Source organism: Lipotes vexillifer, unplaced genomic scaffold, assembly GCF_000442215.2.
Source record: "Lipotes vexillifer unplaced genomic scaffold, Lipotes_vexillifer_v1.1 scaffold1226, whole genome shotgun sequence".
Classification (NCBI taxonomy): domain Eukaryota; kingdom Metazoa; phylum Chordata; class Mammalia; order Artiodactyla; family Lipotidae; genus Lipotes; species Lipotes vexillifer.
In genome coordinates, this window is record NW_006784227.1 from 212,695 (window position 1) to 225,879 (window position 13,185).

Genomic DNA, 13,185 nt, shown 5'->3' on the forward strand with positions numbered 1-13,185 from the left:
CAGCAGCAATGCATCGCCTGGGAGCCTGATAGAAATGCAGAGTCCTGGGGCCCACCCCAGACTTCCTGCAACGGAATCAACAGTAGCAAGGTGCCCGATGATTCACGTGCACAGTGAAGTCTGAAAAGCGCTAGTCTAACTGGCCCTCAATTTCTGCTCTGGAATTACTCCATCTGGTCATTCTGCAAACATATATGCTCCCTCCTCATGGGATTCTTCAAGGAGCTTCAAACAATAACTAAGGAGGAAATCAAGTGAAAAAACAACCATGTTCAGAACTTAAGAAGAGCCCTCAGTGGGTTTGGAGATTTTTGTATATAATTATCAAAGACTTGGTGTAGATAAGGTGTCTTTTCATTTTAAATTAGGCCACTAGAATCATATGGAGGGAGGGAAGGGATGGAATAAAATAAAGAAACACCTTTAATTAGAATCTTCAGACTTGAAAGCTAAAAATTCTGAAAATAAAAATTTAACATTTTAGTGATAAAAACTTACCGTGTAGAATGTATAACACCAAGAATAAACCCTAATGTAAATATGGACTTTGGTGATAAAGATGTGCCAATATAGGTTCACAGGATGTATCAAACGTCCCACTCCGGGTTGGCAGGGGGGATGTTGAGAGTGGAGGGAGGCTGTGCATGTGAGGGGGCAGGGCATGTCGGGACTTCTGTGTACTTTCAGCTCAAATTTGCTGTGAACCTAAAACTGCCTATTAAGAAAAAAACCTTAATGTGTCTTTTTTTTTTTCAAAATTCACAATCTTGTTTGTTGTGGAATACGAATACACCAGAGAAGTAAGTCATTACCACCAAAAAGGTAACAAACATATCCATCACCCCCAAAAGTTCACTGGTGTCCTTTTATAATAGTCTCTCCCTGTCAGTCTTCTCCACACCCCTTCCCATCCCCAGAAAATCACTGATCTCCTTTGACATGATAGATTAATTTGAGTTTTCCAGAATTTTATGTAAACGGAATCAGACAGTATCTTTTTTTTTTCCTCAGGCATCTTGCACCCAGCATCATCATTTGGAGATTCATCTATGCTGTTGCGTTTAACAATAGCTTGTTCCTTTCTCTTGCTGAGAAGAATTCCATTTATTCCATTATTGCTTATTATTTCACTTTTTGGTGAACATTTGGGTCATTTCCTGTTTTTTTTCCAATTACCTATTTTTTTTCTCTTACAAATAAAACTGCTATGAATATTCATGTAGAAGTCTTTGTGTGAACATATGCTTTCATTTCTCTTGGTTTAGCACCTTGTAATGAAATGACTGTGTGATACCGTAGGTTTATGTTCAACTTTAAGAAACTGCCAAGCTGTTTCCAGTGTAGTTATACATTCTACACTCCCACCAGCAGTGTATGACGGTTCTAGTTACTCTACGTCTTTGCCAACACATGGTCATTTTAATTTTAGACATTCTAACAGGTGTAGTGGTATCTCATTGTGGTTTTGGCTTGCATGTCTCTAATGACTGATACTGAGCATTCATATATCTTCTTTGGTAAAATGTCTTTTCAAATTTTTTCCTCACTTATTAAAATTGGGTTGTTTGTATTTTTATTACTGTGATTTGAGAATTATTTATGTAATATGGATATAAGTATTTTAGATTATGTGATTTGTAAATATTTTCTCCTAATCTGCGAATTGTCTTCTCATTCTCTTAACAATGTTGTTCAAAGTTCTTAATTTTGATGAAGCACAATTTATCAATTATTTCTTTGCTCACATTTTTGGTGTGATATTGAAGAAATCTTGGCCTAATTTCAGGTCACAAAGACACATAGGTTTATAGATTAATTATTATATGTGGGTTTATGATCCATTTTTTAAAATGTTTTTTTATCGTGGTAAAAGCCACATAATATAAGACATACTATTTTAACCACATTTAACTATACAGTTCAGTGGCACTAAATACCTTCACATTGCTGTGCAACTCTCACCATCATCCATCTCCCTAATTTTTTACCTTCCTCAACTGAAACTCTGTCCCCACTAAACACTAACTCCCCATTCCCCTTCCCCACCCCCCATTGCCCTCCTGCCCCTGGCATCTACCAATGTACTTTCTGACTCTACGAATTTGACTGTTCTAGGTACTTCATTTAAGTGGAATCAAACAGTATTTGTCTGCACCTACTGTACAGTGGAATGCATTTTTAAAGTAAACTTAATATATGCCCTACAAACAGATTGTACCCTCTTTTTTTTTTTTCCCTGTGCTATACAGTAGGTTCTCATTTATCTATTGTATACATAGTAGTGTATATATGTTGAATCCCAATCTCCCAATTTATCCCACCCCCTTCCCCCCCTTGGTGTCCACACGTTTGTTCTCTACGTCTGTGTCTCAATTTCTGCTTTGTAAATAGGTTCATCTGTACTATTTTTCTAGATTCCACATAGATGCGTTAACATACGATATTTGTTTTTCTCTTTCTGACTTACTTCACTCTGTATGACAGTCTCTAGGTCCATCCACGCCTCTGCAAATGGCACAATTTCCTTTTTATGGCTGAGTAACATTCCATTGTATATACGTACCACATCTTCTTTATCCATTCCTCTGTTGATGGACATTTAGGTTGCTTCCATGTCCTGGCTATCGTAAATAGTATTGTAAATAGCTGCAATGAACATTGCGGTACATGTCTCTTTTTGAATTATGGTTTTCTCTGGGTATATGCCCAGGAGTGGCATTGCTGGGTCACATGGTAGTTCTATTTTTAGCTTTTTAAGGAACCTCCATACTGGTCTCCATAGTGGCTGTATCAATTTACATTCCCACCAACAGTGCAAGAGGCTTCCCCTTTCTCCACACCCTCTCCAGCATTTACTGTTTGTAGATTTTTGGATGATGGCCATTCTGACCAGTGTGAGGTGATACCTCACTGTAGTTTTGGTTTGCATTTCTCTAATAATTAGTGATGTGGAGCAGCTTTTCATGTGCCTCTTGACCATCTGCATGTCTGCTTTGGAGAAATGTCTATTTAGGTCTTTTGCCCCTTTTTGGATTGGGTTGTTTGTTTTTTTTGATATTGAGCTGCATGAGCTGCTTGTATATTTTGGAGATTAATCCTTTGTCCGTTGCTTCGTTTGCAAATATTTTCTCCCATTCTGAGGGTTGTCTTTTGGTCTTGCTTAACATGTCTTTAAGCCAAAAATATTTACTGAATTCCTTTCAACAGTCTAAAGAAACACACTACTATTTTACCCTATAATAATACACTTTTAATTTTTAATTTTACTTCTTTAGTAGGCTTAAGAGCCATAACCTTCTAGAGCCTTCTAAGAGAAAAGAAAAATACTTTCAATGAAATGTTGGAAACAGAATGTGGGAAAACAATAGACCGGTAGTTAATTAGCTAAAACTTAATTTGATGAAGCGCCGAGCATTGCCCCCAAACTACTGAGACACCAATCTTAACAGCTCAGTCTATGTCTTTTTACCAGTTTACTACAAGGGACAATTATGTCTCCAACTTTGGTGAATGGAAATAGTTTAGCTTTGTGGAATCCGGGGCCCTTCTCAGGTCAGAAGCCAGGAATTCCAAAGCCAAAGGCCCCAGGGGTTATGCTGCAAATTTAGCCCAAAAGGTCCCCAGTGCCTGTTGATGCCAGCAGCCACAAGAAAGAAATGCCCTCCATGTGACAATGGATTATTTAAGGCACTCCTAGACCTTCATCTGCAAAATCGAGGAAACAGAGTTCCAGCTGAAGAGGCAGAGTGGTTTATGACTGGGTTTTTGTTTGTTTGTTTGTTTGTTTTAATGTCGGTTCATTGGTTTGTTTATTAATTTATTTTTGGCTGTGTTGGGTCTTCGTTTCTGTGCGAGGGCTTTCTCTAGTTGCGGCGAGCGGGGGCCACTCTTCATCGCAGTGTGCGGGCCTCTCACTGTCGCGGCCTCTCTTGTTGCGGAGCACAGGCTCCGGACGCGCAGGCTCAGTAGTTGTGGCTCACGGGCCCAGCTGCTCCACGGCATGTGGGATCTTCCCGGACCAGGGCTCGAACCTGTGTCCCCTGCATCGGCAGGCAGATTCTCAACCACTGCGCCACCAGGGAAGCCCTATGGCTGGTTTCATTCACACTAAAATGGGCCTGGAGCAGAAGAGCAAATGACTGGTAATCTTTGCCTTTAATTGAAAAACTCTTTAGCAGGAATAATAGGTCAGAAATGTTCTATATCAACTGCATAAGTAAGAAGGCTATCAATCCCGATCAGCTGAATGCATTGCCTAATGGCTGTACTTACCTTCCCGGGCTGGTGGAATCGTGGGAGGGGGAGGAGGTGTAGGCGGCTCTGTAGGAGCTTCTGTTGGTTTTACAGCTAGAATTAAAAATAATAATTAGAAAAACGCAACATGTGCACATTTCATATCTCAGAAAGTAAATTTTTAGAGCCACTTCAGTCCTCGATAACAAATCAAGTGTCATGGGCACTGACATACTGGGAATCCTATCTTAGCCAAAATTGGTACCATTGGTAGTCACTCAACATTGACTACAGCAGCACGAAGCAAAGCCCAGATGCAAAGGGAGAACGTAAGACCTTCAGATACAGTCAGATGAGCAGAGGTCACTAATACGGATCCATGTGCACCTTCTCACTGTCAGCTAGAGCCAGCTCTCTCTCCTTTAGGTCTTTCCTTACAGTTACGCCAACTCTAACAGGGCAGCATGGATCTGCTGCAGACAAAGGTGCTGAACCAGCTGTAGACGCCACTTCAAGGACCTGCCATCATGTCACTATTGCTGCTCGTAAGGAGAAGTGCCACACAGGAGTCACTTATGTCTCCCACACCCAGAGCATCCTACTCTGAAGCCTTACAGAGACTCCCCAGATTACTCAAACACTTACTAGTATGTTCTTTGACAGAGACACCTGGTCCCTCAAGATTTGGTGTCTGCACAAAGACAGTGACGCCATAATCAGTGTCTGGTGACAGGCCAGTGAAACAGTGACTGGTTTCTGATCCACGCACTGTAATTTCCTGTCCTCTTGTTCCTGATTAGGACAGCAGAGGAAAAATGCCAGTGTCACCAGTAATTATATTTAAAGACATTTTGATACATCATTTTATAAATAGAATGACACCTTTACTGAAGTTTTAAATGTGGCTACTATGTGCTCCAGGTCATTTTTTTGCACACGTACCATCTGCAGGGCTTAGTTTTAGCCTGTAGGAAGTGGCTGCCCGGTGAGCTGACCATCTAACACAGAATGTATCCCACCCGACCTGGTAAGTTTTCAGATCTGTCACATTCAAATATACTACAAAAGAAGGACAGAAAGAAAGAGATTTACTTCATAAATAAAGGCAAAAAAAGCATACTTTTAATCACAACACAATTTTAAAACTTCCACTGTGGCTGAAAAAAATAATGTCTAAAGTCTCACATTGTTTCTTCATAAGAAACAGACATGAAACAAACACGAAAACATGGTATTGTCAAAACCGACCTCCCCTTCTATGACTGATTTTCAAGGGAAGGAAAATCCACATTCAGGCATAGCTCTGAGATACTGCAAATTCAGTTTCAGACCACCAGAATATAGCAAATATTGGTACAATAAAGCGAGTGACACAAATATTTTGATTTCCCAGTGCATAAAAGTTATGTTTACACTATACCGTAGTTTATTAAGTGTGCAGTAGTGTTATGTCTAAAAAAATAATGTTCATACCTTCATTAAAAATACTTTATTGCTAAAAACTGTTAACCATCATTTGAGCCTCCAATGAATTGTAATCTTTTTGCAATAGTAACATCAAAGATTACTGATCTCCAATCACCATAACAAACATAATAACAATGAAAAAGTGTGAAATATTGACACAGAGACATGAAGTGAGCAAATACTGATGGAAAAATGGCACCAGTAGACTAGCTCTGTGCGGGGTTGCCGCAAACCTTCAATTTATTAAAAAAAACACAGCATCCACCAAGCACAATAAAGCCAAGTGCAATGAAACGAGGTCTGCCTATAGCCCCTCTCAACACAATGAATGTCAATGACACCTCATGAAAAATAATTTTTAAAAATTTCTGAAAGGCTATCTGCTAAGTCCTCAAATAGCCATTAAAGCACTTGATGACAACAAAATCTATCTGCAAGCTGAATCAGTCATCATGGCATTTATGTGAAAACTTTCAATTAGATCAATACATTTAGATAATATATGTTTAACATCAAATGTCAGGAAAAACCACATAGCATCCCACATGGATAAAATCATAATTTTTATAATTTTTATCTTTTAAAATTCAAAATGTATCTTCTCTGAAACAAACATATCTCATCATACATTTTGTATACTTGATTAAATGACGTAAGTATTTGTTTAGCTGGACACAAAACAGTTACCTACTCAATGCCGAGGAAACATGCGTAAGAAAAAGAAAGAAAGGAAATTAAAACAGACGGACCTGGTCATTTATACTACACTTTTTCTGACAACCACAAAAAGCTACGTGACTCACAGGTAGTGCCTTGGTCCGTCAGAGGGACACTGAGACCAGAATCATACTGCGCGTAAACATTCACGTCATAGGTGGTGCTGGGGCTGAGATTGTGTAACGTGTATGATGTCATTTCTCCAACAAAGACCTCCATGGGCTCATTGGAACCTTTAATAACAATCACAAAAATACATAGACATATGCCATCCCTAGTCTCAAATTTTTCTTAAAATCAAATAACTTATACTCAAACGACAGTATGAACACCATTAATCCATAGCCCTTATGCAGGTGCTCCTCGTAACACACGCTGCATTACATGGTCAATACAAAACTGTAGGCAGAGACCGAATCCTTTTCCTTGTTATTCTCAAAGCATAGCACAGTAGCTAGCAAGTGTACTAATGAATGTAGCGTGTGTGTAATTAATGTTCCTTTAACGAATAAATCATCACACCATCAACTACTCTAGACTCTCAAGCCTCTTCTTTAAGCTCCAGTTTGCCAGCATAGTGCTTTGTACATACTGGTGCTCAATGAACATTTTTCTGTTGTAGAGATGATTTAAGAACGTCTATCTCCCACCCCGTTCCGTGCAGTGTGGTTACTGAAAGTCCTCCACCTTGAAGTTCCCTCTCCATTTCTTACACACGCTCACATATCCTTACACTTGCCTTCTCTCCTTTATTTTTTTCTAGTTCACATCCTTCCTGGGTGCATGGAAGATACCCCAGCAAATTTACTATAAAAGTATTTTGCTTCCATTTTGCTAAACATATAGACAGAAGATGGAAACACAGATGGTGAATAATTTAATAGAGGGGATATCCATTTAGGTGAAAGTGTCAGTGGGAAGCCAAAAGAAAGCCTGTTGTGAATAAACTAAAATGCCCATGCCCCAAATGGAATAATACCTTGACCTAATGGGAAAAATACACAAGTTTATACTAATTAAGTACTCATTCTTTCACAATCATAATAACATATAGGTTGTCTGAACACAGCTTCAATTTGTGCAATTTTATGAACCAGATCAGATGTTTTCGTCATGCAGATTAATGGGAGCTGCCTCTAAACCCATAGTAACAATGATACTTTAGACCATTGGCTTAAATACTATTTCCAGAAACGTTACCTCTGGTAGGAGAGGACCTGATGTGATAACTGAGCTATCAGGAGAATCTAGTCATGGGGGATACAACAAAGAACACCCTCATGCACAAATAACCCTCCAATGCATTTCTAAGATGATAAAGGTGCTTCCTTACCCACTGGCTTATACACAATTTTATATCCAAGAACGGGAGATGGTGAAGGATCCCAGGACACTCTGAATCTCGTATACCATTCATCTGAGATGTGTATGTTCTGAGGAGGAAGTAATCCCACTGAAAACAAATATTGGCACACGTTACTGACCTTTTATTGACAAACGAGGAGAGAGCACAGAGCTTTATGAGTATTGACCATGAATATTGACACTGCAGCCTCATGAGAGCAAATTAATAATATCCCATATTGTCCCGCTCTGGAAAACAATTAAAACGTATTGAAATGTTCAACAGAAAGCTTAGTAGTTTTCCAAATTCAAACAGCAAATCAAATGGACTCAGGAACCGGTGATTTCTAGAACTGGATTCAGAATTATAAAAAGTAAAAGAGATCTCATACCATTTTTTTGAATGTTATAGATCACAGATTGTTAGAGCCAAAAACAATGATTTACAGACTATTTAATCCAACCGTCTTATCACAAAGATAAGATATGATTTGCCCAAGACCACACAGCAAGCTAGTGACCAAAACGAGGTTCTTCCCCAGCACCACTATAACCTCTACCAACATAACCTAGAGTAAATCCTCACACCTCCAGAGTACTACCCAACTCTATCCCCTATTAGATCAATGCTGTGAGGTAGCCTGTTAGTCAGCCACTGAGTTTTTATTCACAGCATTACACAAACAAGAACTTAACTTCAAAAACTTTTTTACAAGAGAAGCCAGAAGTGGCTTTGGCCCTTCCTAGAAACTGAAGATCTAGTAGAGACTTTTGCATGTTCTTGATTAAGCACAGAATTCTGAAATACAGCATTTCCTCCAGAAAAATACCAAAATATATTCTGAAACCTAAGGGAAGAGTGAAAATGGGAAGCTGTTGAATTAAAATCATCTTGAGTCGCTAGATGGAGTCTGTGTTGACTCAGTCCTGTAGACAACAGGTGTCAATAAATATACAAATTCCTGGCCTCCAAAGGCTGAGCTGAAACACTCTGGTCCTGCTTTTCTCTCAGGAGTTTTCAAATGTTACCTCTCCCAAATCCTGTAATGTGGTCAAGATCATTTAAGTAGAAAAAGAGTTTGGGCAACTAAGTGTAGCAAGGAGCCTGAAATCATGTTACTTAAGTGGATTTTTGCTGAACGAAGTGGAAAAGTGTCTTGCCCATGTCTCCCAGTAATGGAACCCAGCGGACCCATGGCCCAGCCCACCTTCACGCTCAGCCAGGGACTCTCAACTTTGGCTGTGCACTAGAACTTCGGCAGGTCTGGACCACGTCTAGACCATTAACATCAGTATCTCTCGGGGTGGCGTCCAGGTGTAAGCCTTTTTAAAGGTCCTCAGATGATTCCAGCAACCAAATTAGAGAAGCTTTTGATCTAAACCATAAGAAACTGCTACCCACGCAGGCTAGAAAAGGGGCCTGAACCCTGGTAATCCATTAGTACAATAGAAAAAATATTTTTTTTAAAAAAGCTAAATTTGTAAAGACAGAAGATGATTACCAATCATCCTGCTTCTTTTTCATGACTTAAGATTCTATGGTGACGGGGTCTTTTTTGCTGACACTTAAGACTGAGTTAACAGCTACAGCCTTAACTGATACCACACAAACTAAAACATTATTCAGTGACTAAGCAGTGGTTTTCCAAAGAATAAAGCTATCTCAAGCAAAGCAAAATATGCAGATTTCTGTCTCATTTTCCTTCTTTCAGAGGACCTTTAAAAAGTTAGTAACACATTCCATTGTCATACCATTCTGACAAAATTCAATATCTAATACAAATGTTAATGCAGTATTAATGGAGTGTCTGAGATGTATCTACTCAAATACTACCAACTTTAAAGATTATAAAAGGTTTAAGACATTTACCAGTTCTTCCATTTCCTGTCAAATGGGTACCATCTCCATCTTCATAAACAGCAATAACAGTAATTTTATATGGGGTATCAGATTGCAGGGGCTGTAGCATTACATTGTTTCTTCTGCCTGGGACAGTGGTCTGCAGGGGAAGTTAAATTATGAAGTTATCATCAGCTAGAGGACTTCCAGATCAATACTTTTGTATGTATTCCCATAAACAGTAGTGTTTTCTTCATGGTTTCTTTTTCTTGCACAATGCTCAGGGCGAGGCAAACTGTCTACCACTGTGCAGCAAGAGAAATGGTTTTCGAGTCAGGCAGGTCTCAGCTCAAATGCCGCATCAGCCACCTCCCAGTCTTGTGGCTCAGCGTCTCAGAAGGAAGGATGGAAGCCGTGAGGTTGAAAGGCAGTATCTCGTACAGCACCTCCACACACGTGACTGAGCACCACTGCGCTCCCCTCCTTCCCCACTCCTCCACGTGTGTCAGTTTCGTGGTACTCCTTCCACAAATATGCACCCTGCGCCCACCGTGGGCCAGGTGTGGTACCAGCCGCTGGGAGCCCACTGGGGAGCAAAAGTGGACTCAGTTTCTGTCCTCAAGAGCATCAGTTTTGGCTTCCCTGGTGGTGCAGTGGTTAAGAATCCGCCTGCCAATGGAGGGGACACAGGTTCGAGCCCTGGTCCGGGAAGATCCCACATGTCACGGAGCAACTAAGCCCATGAGCCACAGCTACTGAGCCTGCGAGCCACAACTACTGAGCCTGCGCTCCACAACGAGAAGTCACCACAATGAGAAGCCCGCGCACCGCAACGAAGAGTAGTCCCAGCTCACCGCAACTAAAGAAAGCCCGCGTGCAGCAACGAAGACCCAGCGCAGCCAAACATAAAATAAATAAATTTATATTAAAAAAAAGTATCAGTTTTGCTAATATTAATTAGGGGAAAAAGAGGAAATGGAAAATACATTCAGCTGCCCCCACGAAGAGCAAATGAACCAGACAGACCTCTCAGTCTCTCTTCCAACTCTATGCTTTGCTTCTACAAAAAGCAGGGATCACTTAAACCATGAATTCCAGAGCGGAGTCCCCTAATTCCAAATGGTGAATTGGGAGGGAAATTACATTTTTAATGTGTTCAGAAAGTGACAGGAAATTGCGTATTTGCCATGGCAAGGTTGAATAAACACTAAAGCAGGAGCTTCTCTGCTTTGGCAAACTAAGTGCGGTAATACCGATTACCCCATCTTGATCAGAAACTCTTAAATGGCAGTTACATGGGTTTCTGATTAATAAAAATAGGAGCTTGGGGCTTCCCTAGTGGCGCAGTGGTTGAGAGTCCGCCTGCCGATGCAGGGGACGTGGGTTCGTGCCCCGGTCCGGGAAGATCCCGCGTGCCGCGGAGCGGCTGGGCCCGTGAGCCATGGCCGCTGAGCCTGCGCGTCCGGAGCCTGTGCTCCGCAACGGGAGAGGCCACAACAGTGAGAGGCCCACGTACCGCAAAAAAAAAAAAAAAAAGGTTAAGATTTAGAGTCACATAACTCGAACGTTAAGTTAGGTAGCTCAGAATAATAGGTATCATGTTTCACCGACTCAGTTCCTATGGTATAATTAGATAGTTAGAAATACACATTTTTATGAGATAAGATAACTTTTCAACCTGTGTTTAGAAGAGAAATGAGCCCAAAGATACTGATCGTGCAGGTGGCCCCAATAACACATCAGAGAAAGACTCAACTGTAATCACAGCACTTCCTAAAGAAGAAAGCTTCCTTTCACCCTCCAACCAGGTAAGAGATTACAAAATGCTCAGATGAATGAGTAACAGACTCACATATTCATCAATTGGGTCACCAACGGTGGGAGAATAAATGATCCTGTATTGCTGAACCGGCCCATCAGCGTGGTCCCAGGCTACCGAGAGGCTGTTGGGTGTCTCCCCAAAGACTCTCAGATTTCTTGGTCCACTTCGTGGTACTAAATAAATAAATACAATGGAGTTAGTTTCCTGTCTGTGACCATAGTGGACACAGGGGTGGATGGAGGGGCATGAAAGAACGGAGCCCAGGGCAGAGTAACTGTACCCCGGTACTTCACGACTCTCTGGGTTGCTTACTCCCTTATGATGAAATACACATCTACGGCTCTAATGTGAAACCATAACCAGTAGAAAGTGCTGCATTCAGAGCTACGATTACACGCTGAACTTCCAGTGACAGAGAGCTAGGTTTGAACGTGAAAGTACAGACTGGGAGAGAAAGGGATTATTTTAACTGCTATAAGCACCTCCTGTTTAATGAAACAGAGAGGCTGCGCCCTAACACTTGCAAAGTGCCCAGTTGGTGAGAAGACCCATCGCAGGCAGAAGAAGGGAAGAAACCCCTCCTTAACTGGGGTCCAGATGAGAAAACGGCCAAACGATGTCACTCAGCTGGGAGGGCAGTCGTGGGCCCAAGGCTCCAGGCTGAACGTGACTGTGGGCAACCCAGCGCTCCCCTCACCTGCACAAGGTAGAGGCGATTCCCCACACTCCTCACTCACCACCACGCCCCCCCGGGCCTCCCGCCCCAAGTCACAAGGGAACCCAGTGGAGAAAGGACTTCCGCCTCACACGTGCGGCCCTGGGCGGGGCTGGGAGTCCCCTCTGCATCCGAGTAGAGGGCAACGATGTTCACGGAATAGGGTGTGTCCGGAATCAGCCGCTCCAAGTGCACCGTGCGGGTATTTCCTGGCACCACGATCTGGAGGGGAGGACACACCAGATTCTGCTTGACCACAGCCCAAGTGCTTACCGAGTCTTTTATTAGTCAGCATCATAATGTTTACAGTAAAAGGCTGAGCCCAGCACAGCAGAAACCACCTTCTGTGCTGCCTCATGAGATCTGTCCAAGCCACGCTGTTAAGGGCAATTTATCCTGAGAAATTTCCTCTCCAAAAAAGTTAGCTCATACTTGACCCTTAGTAACTCCCATTTGTGTTCATGATAAAGGTTCTCAAATACAACATCCAGGGCTCATGATAGTTACCCAAAAGCATCCCGAATGTTAGATACACATAAGAAAAGGGACCACATACACACACACACACACACACACACACACACACACACACACACACACACACACCAGTAAAATAGAGAGCTACTCCATGCAATGGATAAGGGCAGTACTGTCTGAATGTGTCCTACCATACACAGGGACATACAAATCAATATCCTTACAGAACACATCTATCACTCCTCATTTGTTTACCTTTGTTCACTGTCATTGCTTATTTTGGTAAAGACTTGTAAATTAAATTAGTCTATAAATTTACTTTCCCGTAGGTGTTCTATCCCTTGTCCAATTAGTAATTTCTGATCTCAAAATTATTAATCTACTTAGAAAACTGCATAGTACTATGGATTGAAGATAGATTGGGCAACTTGTTAAGAGCCAATGAAGGCAAACTTTAAGGTATTTTCATAACAAAGACGTGTATGTTACAACAAAAGCCCATACTGACAAGGTCTAGCAATGATTTGCATTCACTGCTGGGGCTTTTTTTTTTTTTTTTTTTTTTTTAAC

The 13,185-nt window shown here is 41.3% G+C and overlaps 1 protein-coding gene across 1 annotated transcript in view; it reads right to left on the reverse strand.

The window, feature by feature from the left end:
• COL12A1 (collagen type XII alpha 1 chain) overlaps nt 1-13,185 on the reverse strand; it is a 118,780-nt gene that overhangs the window by 39,190 nt on the left and 66,405 nt on the right. Inside the window, exons 35-42 of the mRNA XM_007456595.1 lie at nt 12,231-12,360; nt 11,454-11,596; nt 9,632-9,761; nt 7,751-7,870; nt 6,504-6,650; nt 5,176-5,292; nt 4,879-5,025; nt 4,273-4,347 (exon numbers count right to left, since the gene is read on the reverse strand). Coding sequence (XP_007456657.1) covers nt 4,273-4,347; nt 4,879-5,025; nt 5,176-5,292; nt 6,504-6,650; nt 7,751-7,870; nt 9,632-9,761; nt 11,454-11,596; nt 12,231-12,360 — 1,009 coding nt within the window. The remainder of the gene's footprint in view (nt 1-4,272; nt 4,348-4,878; nt 5,026-5,175; nt 5,293-6,503; nt 6,651-7,750; nt 7,871-9,631; nt 9,762-11,453; nt 11,597-12,230; nt 12,361-13,185) is intronic.